The sequence below is a fragment of the Apis mellifera genome, linkage group LG6, assembly GCF_003254395.2.
Source record: "Apis mellifera strain DH4 linkage group LG6, Amel_HAv3.1, whole genome shotgun sequence".
Lineage (NCBI taxonomy): Eukaryota > Metazoa > Arthropoda > Insecta > Hymenoptera > Apidae > Apis > Apis mellifera.
This window is the reverse complement of record NC_037643.1, coordinates 15,487,192-15,511,588: the sequence shown is the minus strand read 5'-3', so window position 1 is coordinate 15,511,588 and position 24,397 is coordinate 15,487,192. Positions and strand designations below refer to the sequence as shown.

Below are 24,397 nucleotides of genomic sequence, written 5' to 3'. Positions count from 1 at the left end.
TTCTATTATTATGAACGTTATTTTTTACGTTATTTTTTCATCGTATATTTAATTGTTCGATATATTTGAAATTGCGTTTAAAACATATAAAAAAAATTGAAACTTCAAGAATAATAAAAGCATTTTTGTCATTAATAACGAAACAACTGATGTGTATAAAATACACAATAACAACGAAAGAAATTCATTTTTAAGAATTTAATGTTTTTTTACTCTTTAAAAAAGAGTGATTAATTATATGTTTGTAAATTTCTAAATTATAAACGAAAACAAATTTTACAAATGGAATATATTTTAAAACACAATAATATTTAATATAATGTAAAATTATAAAAATATATTATAATATATTATAATATATTATAAAAGAATTTGTTAAAATTTTAATATTTCACTAGTTGATTATATTATTTTAAATTGTAAATTGTTTATTTTGTATTTATGATTGATATAATTAACAATATATCGATAAATTTGATAAATAAGATATGAAAATATAATGTATAATGACAAAAATAAAATAAAACTTAGTGTCTAATCGATGTTTTGAGCCAAATTAATTAAATGTGTGATATATCAATCGTTTAATAATTTAACAATTTTAAAAATATTTTATTATAAAAAAAATATCAATTTCTTTCATCAATCTGATCAAATCAATATCTATTTTAATAAAATTCTATATATTTGTAATAATTTTGATAGAGTATTGGATTTCTTTGCTGTTATATATATAGAGAAACGAATATCGACAAATCGAATTTTTTCATTTATATTCGATATATTGCATGTATAGGATATTTCTTATATAAATTCTCTATGATAAGAAAAATCGAAATTAAAAATTTTGTTATTATTTTTTAATCTATGCTTTTATTTTTTAGTTTCTTATTTAATATGTGAATTATGTAAATCATAACACAATATCATTTTTTATATTTAATTAAAAATTATTTCTATTTCTTAAAATAGAATAATATACATTTAGTTTATAGAAACTATAATGTAAAAGTTTTTATTGTAAATATTTCAATAATTGTAAAATTTAAATATAAGGCTGCAAATACTTTTAAATATAAGATATTCAAAAACTAAACATGGAATAATTTAATATACCCAAATCTTAAATTATATATATCTATTATTTGTAGTGTTTGAAATTTTTTTTTGATAGATGTAATTGACTGATCCTTATATGAACATTCATATTCAACTAAGACACAAAAAGAATATAAAGCAATACGAAAAGATTAAATATATTAACCTAACCTTACTTTGCCATAGACTGATTGATTGCTTAGATTCCAATAAACATAAGGACATTTGATTCATGAAAAAAATATAAAACATGAAAATCAATTGTTAAAATAGAATTACTGAAAATATGAATAATTGATGTTTTTAGAATGTATAATTAAAATGTATAATTAAAATATAAAATTTTAAGTATTTGAAAAATCATAGATTTTGTTATTTTTTACTATACTTTTATAGAACATTACAATATTTTAACTTACATGGAATAAAAACTATTAAATATTATCTATCATATAATTTATTTATGAAAAGCAAAAAAAAATCGTTAATGTCATTTCAACACACGATTGGTAAGTACATTAGATTAAAGAATTGAATTTTTCGTGTTATAGATTAAAAAATATTACCATTATTCTCATAGTAAAATTATCACGGTGTTTAAAGTATTAATTGTAAAAAATTTTTCAGAAAAAAATTAAACGTACAAAATTGATATGATTTTTTTATAAATTTTTTTTGATAAAAAAAAAATAATATGATATTAATTCATATTTTTATGAATTGATTTTGAAAATGTATTACAACATAAATTTTATGACTGCTATGAATTATTAAATATTATTTCCATTTAAGAAATTTTTTCTCGATTAATATAATTGAAATATCATAAAAAAAAATTTTGTTTTAAAAAAAATTTGATCAATGGTTATTACAGCAGAATTTTATGGATGACTAATCTTTTTTTTTTTTTCTATTCCAGCAAACTCGTTAAAATTGATTGAATTTATTAAAGCGAAAAAAAAATTTAACATGCCAATTTATTTTTTTAAATATATCTACCTCTATATGTATACATTTATATTTCATTGAATTCGTTATAAATATTTTATAACATTTCAAAAAGAATTTGTTAATTACAACTGAAAATGATAAAAATGTATAAGTGATGGAAAAAATTTGAATTCAAAAAAAGCTATGATCAATTAAAATATACAAAATAATTCACAAATTGATTTTGAAGATTTATCTACATTTTAACTAGCATATAGATAAATTCTTTCTATAAACTCAATTTGGTCTCATTATTAATAAAAAAATAAATTCATATTGTTAAAAATAATTATTTAACAGATATATCATTTATAATGAATTTGTACGAGAAATAATTATTTACATATTGATATTCTTTTTTTAATTTGTTAAATAAAATTAAATTCTACTTTTATTTTTAAATTACATATTATGTTATTTAGTTGTGTGAGATATATCGGAATATATACATAGAAATGCATAATAAAGATATAAGAATCTAAGAATTATGCATATTATTTCAAGGATTTTTAAATTGTCTCCTATTATGTTTTGTTTTTAAAATAAACGAAGTGTTTTTAAAATCGATATACTTTATATACAGGATATTTTTCCTAATTGAGTTAATTTAGAGAACAGATAAAAAATGCATCAGGAAAAATAGTAGTAAGGAATGCAGCATATAATATGCGTTTTAGAAATAGAAGTATTATTTAAAATTGCAAAATAGCGTTATTAAAAAGCAAAAGAAGTAAAATATATTCTTTATATAAAGAACAGGAAAAAAATATAAATATATATTTAATCAAATTAATATTTAATTAAAAATTCACCTTTGTTAATTAAAAATTATGCAAATTATTATTTTTTATTTAAAATATTGCTTGTTATTGTTTGATGTTGTATCTTTAGTAAAAAATATTTAATTAGATAGTTTCTGATAGATTCTATCTTTTTATATATTATCTAAATCTACTTAAAAATAAGTTCTTCACTGTTTTATAATTAAGAAGATTATTTGAAATTGACAAGAATTTTACTTTGTTAAACTATGAAAGTACTTTATTATTCTATAATAGAATAATAAATTTATAGAATATAAAATATAATATATTATAGAATATATTATAAAATATATTCATTTTAATTTTTTTCTTTGTTCAATTTGCTAATTTATAATTTATAAATGATATACTTAACACTACAAAGTGTTTTGAAAGGATTAATTCAAACTAATTCTTCAGTTAATATCATTTAAATATCACTTACCCTTGTCTTTCCCGACGCAGTTGGACCAACGAGCATTAATCCGTGTCTTACTACTGTTGTTTCATATAATTGAATAACTTTTTTCACAAATTCTGCAATTAAAAGACGTAAAGTTTAATGAAACGTTTTAAATTCAAACAAAATTCCATTAAAAGATTACACTACTGTGTATTTTTTCAAAAGATACATTCTTTATGGCTGTATTTTTTTTAATTGTTACATCGTTGTTGAGTTTATGAGTTAGAAAACAATTTGCGAATTGTCACGAATTTAAAAATTATTAAACAAACGAGCCATAAAATGTCTATGCTATACTATATATATTATATTATAAATGTATATATTTTATACATTTTTTTTATTTCAAAACTCATCATCAGGAATATTTTATAAATACTTTGATATTAATTTAAATATTTTAATCATTTTTACGTTCTTTTTATGCAAAAGCTACACTTGGAAATTTATTATGCTGTATAAAGTAGAATTAATTTCAATATTTTTAAATATATTGAATATAAATATGAATATTAATGGAAATGATACAGTACAATCAAAGAAAAAATTTTCATTGATAGAGGATAATGATTAATATTTTTTTTTTCTATTTATTCAGATTTAATAAGGTCTCTTTAAAATTCGATATAACTGTAGAATTAATTTTAATCTCCTCTCTTTTAATGAATTTGATCATAAAGCCAGAAAAGTAAATCTTTTGATACGTAATACCACTGCAATGAGATCCCTTGTGTTTATAACGTAAACTTAGAGAAAGTATGAATATTATGTTGTTACATAATAATTTAAAAAAGCAAGATAAAGAATATGGATATTTCACTGCGGAAATTATATTTGAAATTTACTTTGTAAAATGGATCAGAAAATTCATTAAGAACTTAAAAGAAAAAAAAATAAGAATTAAAGAGAGAAAAGTATATACCATTAACATCTTCCAGACCCATTCTCAAAATTGTTGCGCGAATTTCTGCTTCCAAAATTCCATAGTCCACTGGTTTTTCCTCCAAACGAGGAAATAGATCGGATACGATACCTGAATAAAATGAAAGTATATTTTATTGTAAATTATTATTATTTTCATAACATATAATATGGAATTATCAGTTTATAAATTAAAGAGGAAAGATAAATTTTGGAAAATTATAATAATTAAAAAATTGTATTAAAAAATACATTTTTTTTATTTATTATAAAAATTCAAATTATATAGCAAATAAATATAATGGATAAAAATTATTAAAAAATATACTTACCGTTGAATAATATAAGATCGTCTTTTAAAAACTTTGGAACGTTTACATCTTTTAGAGCACGTAAACAAATCTGTTGTTCGTTCAAATCTTTATGTTCCCTTTTCAAATTTCCCGCCACAGCAATGACTGTTTTCACCGCTCGCATTCCAAAGTCATAATGATCCTGGATAAAAATAAATCAACGTGAATTTCTAACTGTATGAATTTCTAAATAATAACTCTACACTTCGCCAAAAATTTTTTGAATTTTGCACGAAAAAAATAAACAAATATAAATGAAATTTTTTTTTCTACAAAATGTCATTTCCGAAGAAAAAAAATAGAATTGTGTAAATAAAAGATAAATATATATAATCAAAGAATTAAAGAATTTATCCAAATTAGATAAATTTGTAATGAAATTAATTGTCGTAATATATTTATACGTTTTACCTGCGTACTTAATTGCTCCGAGCTCAATTTGAACGTCGTTGTTATTTTTCCCGCCAAAGGTTTTGCATCGGAGAAACCATAAGAAAATAATGAAATTTCAGCGATCAATGAATAATCCGGCACCATCATAGCGACTGGACGGAATAAAGCTTTCAAATTGTCTGGTAATTCCGTTCGTCCCGCATAACCAGGATTCATAGTAATGAAAACTGCACAAGATGGCTTCAAAACAATTTCTTCTCCTTCGAACATGAATCTGAGAAATTTCATTGTTATATTTTATACCAATCTTTTTTTTTTTTTAAGTCATAATTCAAATTTATAATAATCTTCCTTTATTTATATAAAGTAAACAAAATTAAAAACAATGAACACGATTTGAGTAACGAGAAACTTTTAATATTCTTGTAAAACATAAGAATATTATTATATTAAAATGAGTATGTAAAAATCTTTCAATAAAAATAATAATAGCGACCCATAAATTAAGAATTTACATTTAAATAATTTTAATGTTGCTTGCATATTTATATACTCACTTATCAACCCGCATTTGTTGCGCTTGCTGGATTGTCATAATTTGTTGGGCAATAACGGACAATACTTCGATGTCTATCCTATTAAATTCATCAAAACACGCCCATGCACCTGCGCTATGAGAATTAATATCAAGAATTAATATGAAAAATTACTTATGGAAAATATAAAGAACAAATAGAAAACAAAGAAAGATAATTGAGATTGTAAATAATAATTATAATAAATGCAATGTCTGTCAATGTGAAAAATTACACATTTTAATTACACGAATGTAATGAGGTTGACATTAATAACCAATCGAAAACTTTTATGAATTTTGCTGAAAGAAAAAACTGATATTTTCATTATGAAACTTAATGAAATTTACAATTAATAAATTTCAACGAAACTATATTTATATTACAACTAAATAATTTTTTTTTATAAAAAGTTATCTATATTTATACTTCATTGATAAATAATATAATTGATAAAGTCATTCTCATGTGAGAAATATAGTGTAGTTAATGTTCAATAAAAATATATATGTTTAATAAATTTATTCTGTTAAATAATTAACAGAATGAAAAGTAAAAAAAGAAAATCGAAAATGCTTTTTAAAACTCTTATTGAATCTTGACTTAAAATATTAATCCTGAAAAAAGTTACCTTGAAAGACCTTTGAAGAATTTTCCCATTGACATGAAATCTAATTGATCGGAACAATTGAATACTACACATTGTATGGCAAACGCTTTAGCAAGATCTTTTGTCGTTTCCGTTTTGCCTGTCCCAGCAGGACCAGCCGGTGCACCACCGAACTTCAAGTGCAATGCCCCAGTTAAGGTTAAGTAACATCGATCAGTTAGAGGAGTAATGACTAGCCTTCCAGTATTTCCTAAATACTCGTATCTTTGATAAATATTGATATAATAATTAAACATTTAATTGGATTAATGCTATTATATAATGTATAATACAAATGTAAGGAAGAAATTTTGAAATATTGATCATAAGATTTATGTGTTTTCTTGTAAACTTATTATACGAAAAATTGCCAATATATATATAGTTATTTACATACCCATATTGGAATTCCGCATTTACAGCACGAATCTTTAAATCGGAATCATCTACCCAATAATAGCGGAGCTGTGAGATCCAATTGAAATCGTTTATATTAGTCACTTTGTCCTTTACTAATTGATACAGAACATCTCGCGCGTGTACTTCGATCGTTATTACTGCTTCCAGCATTAATCTCTGGATTTCGGTTTGAGGATTTCTTACCAATTCGCGTAAATCGTCCAACTGTACAATAAATTTTCCATTATTTTATATCGTATAAATAATTAGAATGAGAAAAAATAATTAAGAGAATATGTATTTTGATTGTTTATAAATGTTTAGAATAAAAATTACTATGAATGAAATAAAAACTTATTATTAATTAAGATCATAATTCGTTTCGTTTTATAAATTTTACTTTTTTGTGTATTTTTTGAATAATTTATTACATAAATTAATAAAGAAATTAAAAATGGAATTTAAATATTGTTAATAATATTTAATCATTTATGTTTATTTGTTAATTTATAATAATAAAATGATCAGTTTAATATTAAATTATATTCATCATAAAAAAAAAATTTTATAATAAAAAATATATCTATATAAGATAAAAACAATTTCAAATATATTAATGCTATTAAAATAAATTTAAATTGAAGTATTTTCATATATTCTCATCCTATATAATCACGTGTAAAATTTCAAATATTTCAATTCAAACTTTATCATCATATTTTAATTAATTATGTTAATTAATTAGAAATTAGTTTCTATTAAGTTTTTTAAAAATAAAATTCATTATGCAAGTTTAATTTTGAGGCTGTTACAAAATATTATTACAAAATTATTACAAAGTACTAGTTATGGAGATAAATTTTATTTCCATAATATATTTCATTATTTATTGTTTATGGCTGCATTTTTATGCAATCTTTAAAGCAATTATTTTTTTAAAATAAACAGAAATGAAATAAAGAATTACAAAGTCGTAATACTATTAAATATTAAAAAAATATTTAAAACTTTAATAATTATCACGTAAAGAATTTAGAATAATACAAATTATAACTTATTTATCTATGAACTATCAAAGTTTTTCAAAAGTTGTGTTATAATTAATTACTCAAAAAAATAGAAATTATGCAAATAATATAATAAAAAAAAGTTTCATATAAATATTATTAATCTGTCCTCTTGCATTTAATACAAACTTCATATGTTTAATAACAAATAACACTCATCAAATGTACAATTATGAATCCTATTAATAAGTATCATTACTTAACATTTTTAATTTATGATATTCCATTTATATCCCAGAAAAGTTATTACAACAAGGAACAATGAAGTGGAAAATTTCAATTAAATAATAAAAATAAATTATAAAAAAGTTTATTTTTATATTTCCATAAACATGATCCTCTATGTTCATCTAAAAAAAAAAAAAAAAATAAAATTAAAATAAAAAGTGTGTCTTACATTTCCCAATAGCACTTGGTAATAATCATCAAGTTTCTTCTTATTGATCGCGTTCTCCACTTGTGCAGCCCAATAAGTTTGGCCGCAGCAAAGTGTCACTTGACCCGGCCACATATATACCCATACTTTCCTTGGAGTTTCATGTATGACTTTTAACGCTTTGCGAATGATCTCCTTAATAGTATTACGCATCACCTTCTCGAGATCACCCAGCCAAAACTCAACGCTTCTCTCCGGATACATGGGTGGATCAAATATCACCTCTTCGCCTTCAGCAGAGTACATTCGGGTAATTTGCAGATCCTCTTCGAATCTCACTCTGTATATATTCTCGAAACACTTTCTTAGATGTGGCTGCACCGTTTGTACGATCTTCGCGTGGGACAAAATCTCCAATAGTTCCTCGTCGCTGAGGAAATAGAATCGGGGGAAAATCTTTCGTTTTATTTCCAGATAATTGGATAAACCTTTCTGTACTACTTCCAAGAGACTTAGACATTCTTGAAGGCTTTCAAGCAGATTTTCATCAGGGCATATTTTGATAATCTGTGAAAATGTTTTTAAATTGAATCAGATTGGAATAAAGATCAAGTATCTCAAAATTAATGTATATATTTAAATGATAGAAATTTTGGAAGTTTTTATAATTTTCAATTAGCAATTTATTCTTGAAAATAAATTACTTTTTAAGTTATTTACTAATTTTTTGAATAAACAATTTGATCCATAATTAATTTAAATCTGAAAAATTGGTAATTTATTATTGAATGTCGTTATGGAAAATTTTATACGATAAAAATAAATATTTTATACTATAATACCTATTCAATTGATAAATCGTTTAATTATTTATATTATAATTTCACGATTAAAATTTCATGATGAAATAATATATGTATATTATATTCATAATTGATCAAATATTTCAATTTTCAATCAATATTAAATATCGCACAATAGTGTTTCACATGAAAGAATATGTTAAAATTAAAATTACATAAGGATTTTCAAAAGCACTCTTCATGATTCGTCTCCAGTTTCGTTCCATGGCGTTGTATTTCCTTGTTTCCAAAGGTAACTGAACTTTAATATCTTCTGAAGTAAATATTGGTTCCAGATACATCCACTCTCTACAATCCAAGTTTCTTATCATCAAAACAAACAAATTCCATATGATTCTCACCTTTGTACTTCTATCCATAGATAAAGGACTTTTTGTGTCAAAACTAACTTCCTCTCCCATTCATTGATCTCGTCCTCGAATGCAGTCTTCAGTGGACTGTAAGCAAGCTGTTGCACGTTGAGAATATGATGATCTAGCATCATCAACGTTTCCTCTGAGACCTTTATTATATACGTTCCTGCATGGATAAACATAGAATTATTTAACAAAAAAAAATTATTCAAAGAATATTTCAATTCAAATGATATATTATAATTTTTCCTTGTAATTTTTTTCTACAAATTACATTTATTACACTTCTCATAGGGATGATTGATTAAAAATTATTAAATTTGAAATTGATGCAAGGAATTAAGAGTTGTGATATATAATAATTAAGAATTGAATAATCTAAGTCTTTAAATGATCTTATTTAAAAACTTGTCTGCTATCTAGAATAAAAAGTTAATAAAAATTAAATAAAGAAAAAGAAATATAAAATGTATTAGATGAAAAACAATGAACACTGATTAAATTTGTAAAAAAGATATTACGTGTATTTACCGGTAGTTTTGTATGGAAGAGTCTCAAAAATAATCATTTCCCATTCTTCTATCATCTTATTCAATGTTCGTTCTGTGGCATATTCTTTGGCCGCAGTGTCTGCGACCATTTTCACCAATTCCTCAAACTCTTTAATACCGAGAATTAACAGGCTTTTAAATGTTATGGCGGGTTTAAGAGCCATTAATATTCCAGTTTGCGCGCTCAATTGCTCAAAATGGCGATCCTTCATTCCTGGTTCACGGAGGGCTTGTATCAGAGGTATAAATGGTTTGAATTCATCTATCTGATCCCTTATCATGATCGCAACTGCCTGCACCTCTGCGTTTGGAAAAAGAAGAAAATTATTTAAAAAAATATCACGAAACTTGAGCAAAACTTTTTTTCACATTAATTATGAAAATATAGAAAATATAATTACAACTCTTATTTCTATTGTAAGAAGTTCTTATTCTAAAAATTTTATAGACAAAAAATAAATATAAATAAATTTGTATTAGAATTTATGAATTCATTAATTTCAATTATTTTTTATCACTATAGTTTATATCTGTAAAAAGTGTATTTAATTAAAAAATTCTAAGAAAATATAGGAAAAGCTTGTCTATCAAGTTGATTGAATAAATTCAATAGATTAGACGTAAAAGCATTTGAGAAATATTTTCTTAACATTTTTTAAAATTTCCTTTTATATAGTTGTAAAATGTAATAATTAATATTATATATAACGTAACAGTTTGACATCATCTCTGTTTACAAATAATTTTTAAATTATTTTGCACTTTCATTGGTAATCATCAAATTATTAAATTACTTGGAAATTCTTGGAATGTTCTTATTGCTCGTGATATTTGCCGATACATATCGGTAACAAGACCTTCAACTTGAAGGCCATCAACGTTCATTAAGGGATTATCCATCCATATGTCGTACCATTTGAGCCAATCTACGAATAACAAAAAATTAAGTCCATAAGAATTATCTAGCTTTAATTTTTAATAATTTTTAACAATAATGCTTTAGAAAATTTTAATAACGTTCTCGAAAAATGAAAATTCCATTTTTTAAATTTTAAATAAAATTTAACTTTTTGTATTCTATTCTTAGAGGAATAAAAAAAAATTCAAATTAGCATTAAAATTTTTCTTTGATATATACTTTTATAGAAAATATAATTACAACTCTTATTTCTATTGTGAGAAGTTCTCATTCTAAAAATTTTATAGATAAAAAATAAATATAAATAATATATATAATATATAATAATATAATAATATATTATAATCTTAAATTTGTTAGGATACAAATTTGTATTAATTGTAATAATTAAATAAAACATTTGTATTAATAAATTTATGAATTCATTAATTTCAATTATTTTTTATCACTATAATTTATATCTGTAAAAAGAAATCCATTAAATCCATGAATTTAATGAAATAAAAATGGAGAAATAATTGGATGCTTACCGGAAGCAGTGATCCATAAGTTTTTGTAAGGTTCGAATTCCTTTATAAGCTTATTTAGGTGCTCGAAAGGCACTACTTTTAGGCCAAATAACTTTTGTCGTTCGTTGAGCAATAAACCATTTTCCCGACTCTCGAGCATAATCTTCCATATCCGCTTCACATCTAGAGCTATCTCGTGGATACGGGATATATCCGTTTGAAGAGCAATGTTCGCCACATTGCTCACCAAAAAGTCTATTTTTTCAAACAACAAGATCTCATCCTGTAATTGGATCTTATGGAATTTTTCTTGCTCTTCTACAAATCGTTCATTCGTCTCCTGAATCTAGTTAAATTAATTTTTTGATAGTTGGTTACTTCGACGTGTTAAATCTTGAATATAATTTAAAATTGAAACAAAAAGTAGTTACTAATATTTACTAATTACTAATTTAAAATTTAATAAATTTTGAAATAAAAAGTGATTTATATACATAAAATAAACATTATTTCTATTCCTGAATTCAAAATTTCTTTGTATCTTGCATATTATTTCATAATAATTTGCAAGTAACTATATAATCTTGTTTTTTATAATATTATAAAATATACAAATGTAATGGGAAAAAAGGAAAACTAGAGAATTCCATTTTCAGAAATAAGAATTCCATTTTTGAATAAAAATTTTCACGGTATATTTTACGTATTATGTAAATATATCAGGAAATATGGAGTTTTATGAATCTCTCGAGACAACTTCCAATATCACCTGCGAGGCATAAAATATATATACACTCATGATATCCTATAGTACAGTCATGAAAATATATGTGATGACATTTATTTTATTATTATTATTTCAGCCTATTTTATATAAAATTGTACAGAGAATAGCAATTAAAAATTTATCTTTAATAAATATTTGCTATTTTTATATTATAATGTAACACATCTTATTTATTTATTGAATGTATTTTTGATATATTTATATTTATATATATATTTATACGTTGTTAAGATATTCGGTTATTTTTGAAAAAATAATGTAAATTGAAAAACAATTTATTTTTGTACTAGAGGCACTTGTATGTATGCAATCGATCGACTGTTAGCTCGCTTAATTGCTAGGCGTTTATTAACAAGGTTAATGAAAAATTATAATTAAATCGTTTCTAATTTAAAATTTAAGTCTTATTCGTTACTCTTACGTATTAATTTTTGTTTTCGATACAACTCAATGCTTTTCTTTTTACTTAATGTTTTTTCGTATATTAATCTTATGTTCGATATATAAAAGAAGAACTGGATTCTAGGTTAACCAAATTGATTAAACATATTTTATTACAAGGATTAAATTTCGATTTTACTAATATGTAAAATATATTTATCATATGCTAAACGTATCCAAAAATTGGAATTCAAGTTGTTTATTATTATAAACAGTATTGAAATTTAATTAGTAATTAAATTTAATTTTCTTGTAGGTTAGAACTCGGAATTTTCTTTGTACTTTTCCGAACGTGGAAAAGAACAATGAGCATTGCATTATTTGAGAGAATATTTAATTATAAAGGATTCGTAGAACTCTTTTATTTAATTAGCAATCTTATCAAAGTACGAGAAAAGTAATTATTGGGTTTTGCTTACTTAGCGATGCTTCTTACTATTTGACCTAAATAAAGAGAAAAGCAACCGTTTAAAAGTGGTTTGTAAGTAGAAAATATAATTGTATTTTATTGTCAATCATTAAGAAAAAACAATTTATCAATTTTTTTTTCCATTTCGTATGAAATATTTGTATCACGAAATCGTTCAAATTAAAAAAAAGAAATTTTTGCCAAGAAATTTTTCATTACGGACATGTATATATTTCAAGAATAAAACAGTTGAAATATTTAACGCGATATAGCTATTCGTATGAAATATACATATTTATTGTAGCAAATAAAGTTGTAACTGATGAAAATATGTTGCAACATTAATAGAGGATATTAAAATGATTAAAAATTAAAAGATTAAAAAGACTAAAAAAAATTGACGTCAAAATGAAATTTTAATATTTAAAACTTTTGAATAAATATTAGAATATTTTTTGAAGTATATATTTTAGATATTGGAAGTTTTTGAAATTATGCAGATTTATATTAAAATAGTTTAATTAATTTAATAACGAAAAAATTAATATTGTATTTAAGTGAACAGTTAAAATTTTAATTTATCAATTATTACCTTATTGTTTCTAATTTTCATAAATTATAAACATAATTTTCAGCTAATATTTTAATGCCAAAAAAATTAATTTATTAATAAGTGATTTGATCCGACTTTCTAATTTATAAAAAATATTTTACCTCTTTCTCAATTTGAAAAGGCGATCCAATCACTTCCCATTTCGCTTGAAAATCATCATCGGATATATTCCAAAGAAAACTATCGAGAATATCGTAATCTATTTTCAATTTGTCCATCTTTTCTTCGAGATCCTGTACTCGAAGCGGTATAGTTTCCATCCAATCCCGTATTTCGAATATGTGCTCGATACTTTGTGGCACTTCCTTCAATTTGTATCTTATCTGCCTATATTCGTCCAGGATATCATCGATTTCCTTCCGTATTTTTTCCGTGAGCATAATGAGCAATGATTTAGCACATTCTGTGCGTTTGTTTATAAGAAACTCCTTCAAGGGATGAACGTTCACTACAAACGCACCAATGGTAATAAAACTCGGTAAAGTAACTTGGAGATTCTTTCTCATCGTGATATGAAATGAAATTTCCTCTTTTATCTCGGCCGTAGTAAGTTCTTCTTCCTTGTATTCCCTTCAAAATGGAATTTCATTTAATCTCGATGAATAAATCAACTGCGTCTTTTGACCTCGTAGGTTATTTGACGCGTTCTGTGTTTAACAATAGGAATAAAACTGCATTTAATTAAGCATAAAAATGATTAAAATAATTAAAATTCATTACAGATATTATAACTTTACTATTATTACTATTATTACTTAATATGGATATTAATTAAGTCTACTACTGTATTTAGATGATCCGATTTATTGTTGGAATATTTCCTAACTTCGAATTATCAATATTTATTTTTGTGAATCTGATGAATAGTTGAAAATAATATACATGAATGTATTTAAATTTATACGTAAAATATAATATTTGAAAAAAATATTAAAAATATTAAAAAAAAACTATGATAGATATAGTTGTAATAGCACGTATCTATCAATCTCTATGTTTTGATTCACTGATTCCCTCTGGTGGATTTCTATCGATCATATATTTATTCAGTCGGTAATGTTGGCAGAAATGTTTTAAAAGTTAAGATACTCATTATTACATTTATTTAATAAAAATAAAAATTAGATTTAAAATTAAAGATTTAAAATTAATTTTATTTTTCATGTACCTAACAATTCTGATGATCACATTAAATTGATTTTGATCGATTCACTGTAATTTTAATTTTTATATTAAATAAAAATAAAAATAAAGAACATATATTGTTTGATTATTATAAAAATAAATCATTTTTTATTATTTTAAGCTTAAAAAAGTTTAAAACTTTGTAATGAATATACTCACTCAATGTATTGGGCGACGTTGAGATTGAAGAATAATTGATATCGACTGAATTCTTTTGCGTAAGCTTTTAAAGGTATTACAGACTTCTTATATGCTTTTCTCAACGATTCACGAACATTGCATACCTGATTTTCGAGCAGACCGACGGAGCTTAGATATAGGTGAATAGGGAATTTTAACTTCGGAAGTAGAAAAGGATGTATTTGTCTGATTTGATGACAGGCGGTAAGTGCGTTATCATATAAAGTAATGATACTTTCCTTGAAAGAAAAAAAAAAAGAAAAGAAATGAAGAAGGATTTATAAATGAGAGATTTTTCATTTTAAAATAATTTATCAAGATATTTATGGATATATCTCTTTTAAAAGAATAGAGAAAATATTATGATAAAAATATTTAAAAGTCATCCCACTAAATTCTATTAAAAACTAATAAAAATTGATATATTCATCTAAATTAATAATAAAGAAATAAAAAAAATCGTTCATTGTTAATTAATAACGAACGAAAATATACTTACGAGAAATTTCTCAGGATTTGTCGAGTAAAATGCTTTTTGTTCATCCATTTGAAGGTCAAGGAGAAAAATAGGCATGCCAGCGGGATTAAACTGGGTGTTGATAAGATCATCTCCCCAAATAAATGATTCGTCTACATGTAAGACACATAGTGCTGGAATTTCTAGAATATTTCTATAGAACTTGATCGACTCTTCCACCAAAACTCTTAGCGCATACTAATTATAAGGAGATTATAAATAATTAGTTTCATTATGTAAATAAAATTATGTAAAAGTGAAATGTATCCTACAACTTATAATTTAAGTTATTAATAATATAGTTAACAAATTATTGTGTAAAGCGCACTTGATATTTCATATTTTCTTTTAACTGGAATTTATTCAACTGGAAAAAATAACAATGTTTGTAAAAATACGATTGTCTACCATTTCTTTTTTTTTTTTTTTTTTTTTTTTTACGCTACAATAGACATCATCCTTTGTAAACTTTGTAAGGTTTCACTTAGATACTTCATTTAGATACGCATGAAAAAACACTATCTAAAAGAAATTTAAAGCATATTTAAAATATCTATTAAATTTTACAAAAGAGTAATATATATTATATTTTATCATCAGACAGAATTATTCAAGATAATTACAAAAATAATGTCATAATACTGAAATATTTTAATTGAAATTTCTAAAACCAAAATATTAAAATCAAGATATTAAAATTATAATTTTTTATATATAATATAAAAAATATAATCAAAATATACCTAAGTTGCATAAAATAAAATCATTATATATTTAATAATAACGATATTTTTTTCTCAATGTTCAACATAGTTATATTCGTAAGCCAAATCTACGCTATTTGTGTCAACACTGTCAATAGAAGCATCATTTTCCACTTCGTCGCTTCAACGACTTTCGAAACGGGCTCTCTCGGGTAAAAATTTCATTTTCGTGAATAAAAAGATAACAGAGTAAGATGTTGACACGATTATCATATATGTCGATGAAAACTGATTTTAATTGTTCAAACTGATATATTATTAACAAAATCTATCCACTTTCCAGAAGATTTCATCCTTTTTTTCTTCCTTATATAATTTTTTTTATACAATAATCACAAGTTATTCAACTTTTAAGAGGAATGCAATTTATCTCTAAAAAAAAACTTTGGTTTAACTTATACATATTAATAAAAAAAAATCGATGAAAAAAATTATTTATTTCATTCGTGTTTTCGTGCTTTTTTGTTTTTTGAATTGTTATTAATTTTGTGAATTGTTTTATGCATTTTCTAAAAATGACCTGTAAGTGATTGAAATTATAATTTTGAAATGATTGCAATAAAAAAAATTCATTAAATAAAATCAAATAAAAAATTTTGAGAAACACGATATCTAATAAAATTTTTTACAAATGAATATTTTACTTAAAAGAAAATTAATTTTAATTTTTATTTTTTGAAAAGAAAAAAAATATTTTTTTTTCTCTTATATATTATAAATTGTTTACTTCTTTTTAATAATTTAGAAGATATTTAAGATTTTTTTAAAATTTGAGTTACGGAAGAAAGAAAAAAATAGCAGTATATATGTACATATTTTTCTGTAATTTTATGCATGCCAGTTAATCTTGGAAATAAAAGAAAAATCGAAGAAAAATTACATTATTTATACCTTTTCTTATCGTCATAAAAAATTAATTAAAAGAAATTTTTTTCAGTTTTTAGAAAAGAGATAAAACAACATATTCACGTCTATGAAATAGACGTATATTATAAATATTATAAAAGCAAATATAATAATATTATATTATTTTAGATTGACTGTTTATTTTGACTGTATATGTGCCTACCTGCATACGAAGATTAGTGAGATTCATGAAACGTTTCAATTTCATTATGTCGTACACGCTGTGGTCCTTTTGTTCGAGATTAAACCATCCTTTTCCAAGATCTCGAAGACACATTCTTACTGATTGTGTAATTTTTTCTAACCATGGTTCTTTCAAATATTTAATAACCGTGATGGTAGCCTGTATTTGCAAATCTTCGAATTCTCTTAACCTTATTTGTTTCCCGTATGAAGTGGCGAATAAATTCATAGATGCAGCTTGGCTACATTCTGCTACAATACATTTCATTGCACTGTATACTTCTTCGTGAACATATAATGTTATCCAGTGAGTGTATTTTTTAATTTTCTAGATAAAAATATTATTATTTTTGATATTTATACATATACATATTGAGTAAATGTTTTTAAAATTATCATTTTGTTAAAAGTTAGGTTATCGTAAAAATTCATAAAATTTTATTCATATTTATTTATATTTCTATTTTTAGTGAAAAGTGAAAAGTGCAGATATTTTTATTCAGAGTAATTATTAATTCAACATAATAAACGATAAATGAAGTTCTCGTGGAAGCATTATTAACGGACGTTTACCAAAAAGTTTTTCATGCCCGTATCAAATTTGCCTTTTCTCGGTACTTTCATAGGTTCAACTTCAGGTATCCATGTGATGAATTTAAACATTTCTGGATTCGTTTGTATCATTTTTCTCCACATGAGATCACACATTGTACGTTGATAGTCCAAGGAAATTTCATCGATCAACTGAAATAGAAACAATTATGATACAATACAATGGTACGATATTACATCAATAGAAAATTTATATGTTAACCTATTACGTTCATTACTACATAAGATATATAAAATTAAAAAAAATATTTAAATTATTCTTTTTACGTACTTGAATTATATTTTTGTATTTGTATCTTGTATTGAATTTTTGATTCAATTGAATCAAACGAATAATAGTTTCTATTTGTTTTTCATCCAATTTCGTCATACCATCCATTTTCATGCAGTCCAAATAAAAATTATATCTACATGTAAACGTATTTAGAACAATTATTGGAAAAAAGAATTACGATTTAAAAATTCATCGTATTATAATTACTTTACAGAAGCTTCAGCGATTTTTCTTTGCTCGACAGCCGTCACCACTCTCTTTGCGTAAAGTTTAGAATTTTCTTTGATAATTCTCGGATCTTCGGCAAAGAATCGGATATAAATTCTCGGTATCTCGAATTCCCGCTTTGTACCGTCAAGTGTGAGTATACTCCATAATTTTTTATTATAATCATAATCAAAAACAGCGGCTTTAGTCCAAATGAAGAGATTGTTTAAGAATTCGTCATCGAGATGGAATATTTCGTCTTCGTATCGATATCTTGGTACGAAAACGCTAGCTGGCAACGGATAACGCTTTTCATCAATGAAACCCAAATCTATCCAATCTTCTATTGTTCTGTAACAAATATAGATGCATGGTATATTGTTTCAAAATATGTATCATTATGTATTCGCTGATATTCAATGGTAAATAATTTTATGAGATTTATCTTGAGAGTATTGTATTGTATTAATCAAAATGAGATTTTGGTTATTGTAAATGAGATTTTAATATTTTTATTTTACAGTTTATAACGCACATGAGCACAAGGATGAACAATTAACAAATATAATTTTTTCTTAAAATACAATCAGGAAATTTAACTAAAATTTTAATTTTATGAGATTTATCTTGAGACTATTGTATTGTATTAATCAAAACTTATTGTAAATGAGATAGAATACTTTTATTTATAACGCACATGAGCACAAGGATTAACAAATTAACAAATATAATTTTCTCTTGAAATACAATCAGGAAATTTAACTAAAATTTTAATTTTATGAGATTTATCTTGAGACTATTGTATTGTATTAATCAAAATGAGATTTTGATTATTGTAAATGAGATTTTAATATTTTTATTTACAGTTTATAACGCACATGAGCACAAGGATGAACAATTAACAAATATAATTTTCTCTTGAAATACAATCAGGAAATTTAACTAAAATTTTAATTTTATGAGATTTATCTTGAGACTATTGTATTGTATTGATCAAAACTTATTGTAAATGAGATTTTAATACTTTTATTTACAATTTATAACGCACATGAGCACAAGGATGAACAAATTAACAAATATAATTTTCTCTTGAAATACAATCAGGAAATTTAACTAAAATTTTAATAATTGAATTTATGGAAATTTATACAACAATATGATACAATAATAAGTATAAACAGTTTATATAACTTTTTATTTTTCTCTTTTATCATTTATTATTGTTTTTAAATCAATTATTAATTATTTCAAGAATAGAAAGAAATCTTAAGTTATATGTTTGGTAAAATTTTGTTTTATTGAATAAATAATTCAAACAATGTTCTATGTTACAGCATTTCACGTACCTGCAATCATAATCTTCGTCGTCAAAAATTTCTAAAGGCAGGAAATGTGCGATACTAAACAAACCGTATTTCTCGTCGTAGGACAACAGGGATACTAAGGCGGATGGAGGCAACATTTCTTTTGGTATAATGTTAATACTCGCTAAAGTATCCTGAATTTTTATATGTTTGTACAATCTTCGTCTCCTTTCCATCTCAACATTTCGTGGACAGTGCTTCGGCGCCACATCTTGTTCCATTTGTACTTTGGGGATGAAGGTCTCCGCAGGAAACATCTGTATCCGCAAATATTTGATATTTCTTTTTTATGTGTAAATTTTAATATAAAGAATTCTAATACAGGCAAACAAATTCTCGATTTCATAAAAAACATTCTTTTTTTTTTGCAAATTTTTATTGAAACTTTAGATAATTTCTCTTCAAAGTTAAATGGAATAATTGGAATTAATTCTAAGGAAATAATTTCAATAACATGAAATAAAGAATTTATGAGTAAAATTTCTTATTTTTCCATTATTGTTATTTGAGAGAAACAATGTACAAAAATTATATTATAATTAAAAAATGGAGAGTATTTTTTTTTATAGAAAAAACAAAAATTGATTAATTAATACTTTGAAATAATATATTCTCATAAATTTCATCATAGAATGAATTTTATTTTTTTTTGTTTATGCGATATTTTTTCAAATTTAATTGATAAAAAAATTTCATAAGATATCAAAAAAAAAAAAAATTAAATTTCTATCATTCTTATTTTACTCTAACTCATTTCGACAACTTAGAGAATCTCTACAATCTTTTCAAATATTTTTTGATGCTCACAATTGATCGATCCAGGGGAAAACTCATCCATCTTTTAGCTTCACCAAGGAAATTATATGATTCTTCATCCACTAATTTTCTAATGCAGACGCTATGTTGCTCTGTGGCAACTTGCCATGCAAGTTTTGCTCTTCTTGGTGCAATTGGTATAAGAACTACTTCCGGTGTGACAGGATTTTCCTTAGTTCCTGTACGTGTTATTTATAATTTATATATATAATTAAAAAATATTGCAGATAAAAAAATGTGTTACGTTAAAAATATATATTTTTGGATAAAGTGGATAAATATAATATTTTATTCTCAAGATGTTTAAGATAAATAATAATTTAATTTAAATTTAGACGAATAAATTTTTTTACCTGTTACGATTTCGGAATAATAACCTCTTCTTTTTATCGTTTGTTTCTCCATATTTATTTAACTTTCGATATAATCTATTTTACTTTTAAAAATAAAATTATATTTTTACAATTTATGTACACGTTAACTTTCTAAGTATTAAAATAATAAAATGTTTATTCTTCGATTAGCGTTAAAAATAATAAAATACGTAATATATGACATTTTTAATATTCATTGTGAATGTGAACTTGTCTGTTGCATTTATCGATATTTTTATTACAATTGTTTTCAAGAAACAAATTAATCGTGGTAATTTTGTATCCAAAAAGTCACTGTTGATGATTTCACTCTATTTGCACTATATCAGATAAAAAAAAAATATAAATATAATGTGCGATAATTCTTTATATTGTTAAAATTTTAAAATTGTCTTATTATATGTTATATGCAATTATATCGATTCAGTGAAAATGATTATCGAATTGTCGAGCACATTCCTTTCTGATTCGATAATCGAAATCTTAGTGTAGTCATTTTAGTGTCAATAATTATTATATAAATGTGTCATTCTTTCTTGATATGTGTTTTGTCTTGTTGTGTAAATTTATATTTATAATTATTCTTTATCGCTCGTACATTATGCAATTAATGTTTCTTTATTTTAATTATTTGATTGCTAAATATTCTTTTTTCTTTGTTAATTTGCTCGATAGAAATTCATTTTATTATGATTATATATTTTTTAAAATAAAATTTTAGATATTTGATTATTGTTCTATTTTAATTTAATCGATTTTAAATATTTATTTGAAAATTTTTTGTTTGGCTGATTATTAATCTGTTTTTGAAAGCGAAAAAAATTTCAATATAGATTTTTTGATAATTGAAACTCATAATTAAAACATATAAATATTATTAAGTACTTCAATTTAAAACAAGTAATTCAACCAATCAAAAAATTGCTAAAATCCAAGCAGAAGATCAGTGCGCATTATAGTGCGCATAACCTAGTCTAGAATTGAAAATTGTGGCGTTGACATGTGTTTCTTCGGCTGAGGTTCGTAATTATATAAAATTTTTATTTATAAGCTATTATATTATATTTATTAAGTTTAGTTAATAAATTATTAAGCTTTTTTAAATGTTATATGTATTCATTATATCAAAATTAAACGTTCTTATGGAATTTGATTGAAAATAGGATTTGAAAGTTTTTACGCATATCATAATAATTAAAAGATATCCGACGATTTTCATGCAAATATGGTAAGACTTTATTTATTTTAATGAAACGTAATTCTCATAATTTTCCTTTGTTTCTTTTTATATATATATATAAAATGGAAATAGCTAGATTAATATATATTAGTATTTCTTTCCTCAATGCATCATCCGTACATTCAACTATGTATTATTTTTATTTGTTTTGATTTAAATTCGAAGCTCCAACATCGAAAACATTTCTTATAAGTCCTTTCAAGAAAATTAATTGCGTTCATGTCATGTTTGACATGTTTGTCAAATTATTGACAATATTGTGTCCCCTTTTGTGATTCGATCGATTATTATGCGAAAAATCATTCTCTTGTCGAGATTCATTGATGAAATTCTATGAAATATTTTGCTTCAGATAACTAATTTATTTCATTATGATATTTACTTAAGATTTTATATTATTCTTTTACTTTTTATTAATATTTCATTGATTATTATTTATTAATAATTTTTTTTTATTCATGTATTTAACCTCTAGAGTTATCAATTTGTATTATGAATTTAAAATAGAATTAAAATAGAATTTATTATTTTATTTTGTAATATAATTAGTTTAATCTTATACATTTTATATATTTAAATATTTGATTTCTTTTTGTGCTGATTATTGAGACCATTCTAGAAAGAAAAAAGGATTTTTAATATGGATTTTGATAATTTATAAATTTTTTGAAATAAAATTAAAAAATTAAAATTGAATCAAAATTGAAAATTTATGAAATTGTAAAAAATTATTAGGCAAGTTAAATTAGATTTATAATTAAATAGAATATTTTTAATTACAATTAAATTACAAATTTAATCTTTTCATTTTTATTCTTTTTTTCATTTTATCAATAAAAAAAGAAATCGATCGAGAAAATTTTAAAAAATATTTTGTTACAAAAATAAACAAAAAATTTTATATATATAATCATATCTATTATATTTTTCATATTTATAAAATAATAAGATCGAAAAAATTAATTATTAGATATTAAATGAGATTAATCATAAGAATGTAAATCTTAAGAAAGTAAAAGAATAATAATGAATAAAACACATTTTTGAGATATTCTATCGTTTATTATTATTTATTTTTGAGTCAATATTTTTTTCTTTTTCACGACTCATATTTAAAAACATATGTTTTCATTAAAAATAATTACTAGATAATAATATTTATGTTTAAAAAAAAATAGCATATAAATAGAATATACAATATAATATGCAAAAAAAAAAAAATAGAGTATTTTATTTACGTTACAATATTTGATAGATGAAACGAATCTCTATTTAAATTACATTTTTTAAATTATATTTATAAAAATATGAAATTTACATAAACATTTACAATCTAGTAATTATAATTACATACATTTCCATTATAACTTTTACATTAATTTTCGCATTTTAAAACCACGAAATAAATATTTTTGATTTTTTTTTTTTTTTGTTATTCAAGATTTCAGTTGCATCTTTTCATTTTTATGTGTAGAATTAGTTATAGGACTTCTGTTAAACAGAAGAATGACAAATCAGGTTTCATAGTCTACATGATTGCTCACTAAGATTAATTGAATGTCACTCAAGAACTTATTTTTTGGAGGGCTGAAAATCATAGTGGCATAACTCATACTTTGAGAAATTAATATTTAAGAAAAGAATAATTTTCTTCGAATATTTTTCATTGTATATTCATTTGTATATTAAAATAATTTATATTAAATAACTTAAAATAAAATAAAATTCTAGCATAATTTAATTTAATATCAATTGAATTCAGATCACTGATTTTCAGGCCTATTTCTTGATTTATGATCATTTTTAAAGCAAGTACATAATTTAATTATATCTTTTCATTGTTCGTTATAAATATTTGAACGCGATTTCTTATCCTTATAAAATTTCTAACTAACGTTTCAATAATGTAATTACAATATACAATATAATTTATACATCCAAAATATCCTTTTTCCTAAGTATTTGTTTACACACAATTTGTAATAATCTATCTTTCTGATATTTTTCACGCAATTGATTAATTACATAATTAAATTAATAATACAGATTTCATAACATCGATCTTATAATTACTGAACTTTATTCTTCATTACACATTTTAATTGTCAATCTAATTTTCTATTTTTTTATTTATTCTATCATATAATGAAATTGTACTATTATTTTGCTTTTCACTATTATGCATTATTTTACAGTCAATCAAGTATGTTTCTCATTACAAGGTACAAATGTAATCTTCATAG

General features: G+C 23.1%; 1 protein-coding gene across 1 annotated transcript; it reads right to left on the bottom strand.

The window, feature by feature from the left end:
• Window positions 1-3,116: 3,116 nt before the first annotated feature.
• LOC113218865 (dynein heavy chain 1, axonemal-like) lies at window positions 3,117-20,945 on the bottom strand. Its single transcript, XM_026441407.1, has 23 exons — window positions 20,894-20,945; window positions 20,503-20,719; window positions 19,629-20,006; window positions 18,366-18,711; window positions 17,841-18,011; window positions 17,248-17,595; window positions 15,397-15,612; window positions 14,877-15,136; window positions 13,634-14,102; window positions 11,304-11,628; window positions 10,649-10,780; window positions 9,835-10,155; window positions 9,292-9,469; window positions 9,106-9,238; window positions 8,109-8,654; window positions 6,643-6,869; window positions 6,228-6,470; window positions 5,579-5,692; window positions 5,040-5,295; window positions 4,608-4,770; window positions 4,277-4,387; window positions 3,337-3,428; window positions 3,117-3,137 (listed from the first exon to the last, which is right to left on the bottom strand). The coding sequence occupies exons 1-23, from the start codon at window positions 20,943-20,945 to the stop codon at window positions 3,117-3,119; spliced, it is 5,319 nt and encodes a 1,772-aa protein (XP_026297192.1).
• Between the last annotated feature and the right edge of the window lie 3,452 nt (window positions 20,946-24,397).

Coding starts and splice junctions, on each gene's coding strand:
- LOC113218865 (XM_026441407.1), bottom strand. CDS start 20,945: ATGGAGAAACAAACGATAAAAAGAAGAGGTTATTATTCCGAAATCGTA. Junction 20,007..20,502: donor AAAAAATATTTGAAAAGATT/GTAGAGATTCTC, acceptor CACATAAAAAAG/AAATATCAAATATTTGCGGA. Junction 11,629..13,633: donor CTTTTCAAATTGAGAAAGAG/GTAAAATATTTT, acceptor TAATTTAACTAG/ATTCAGGAGACGAATGAACG.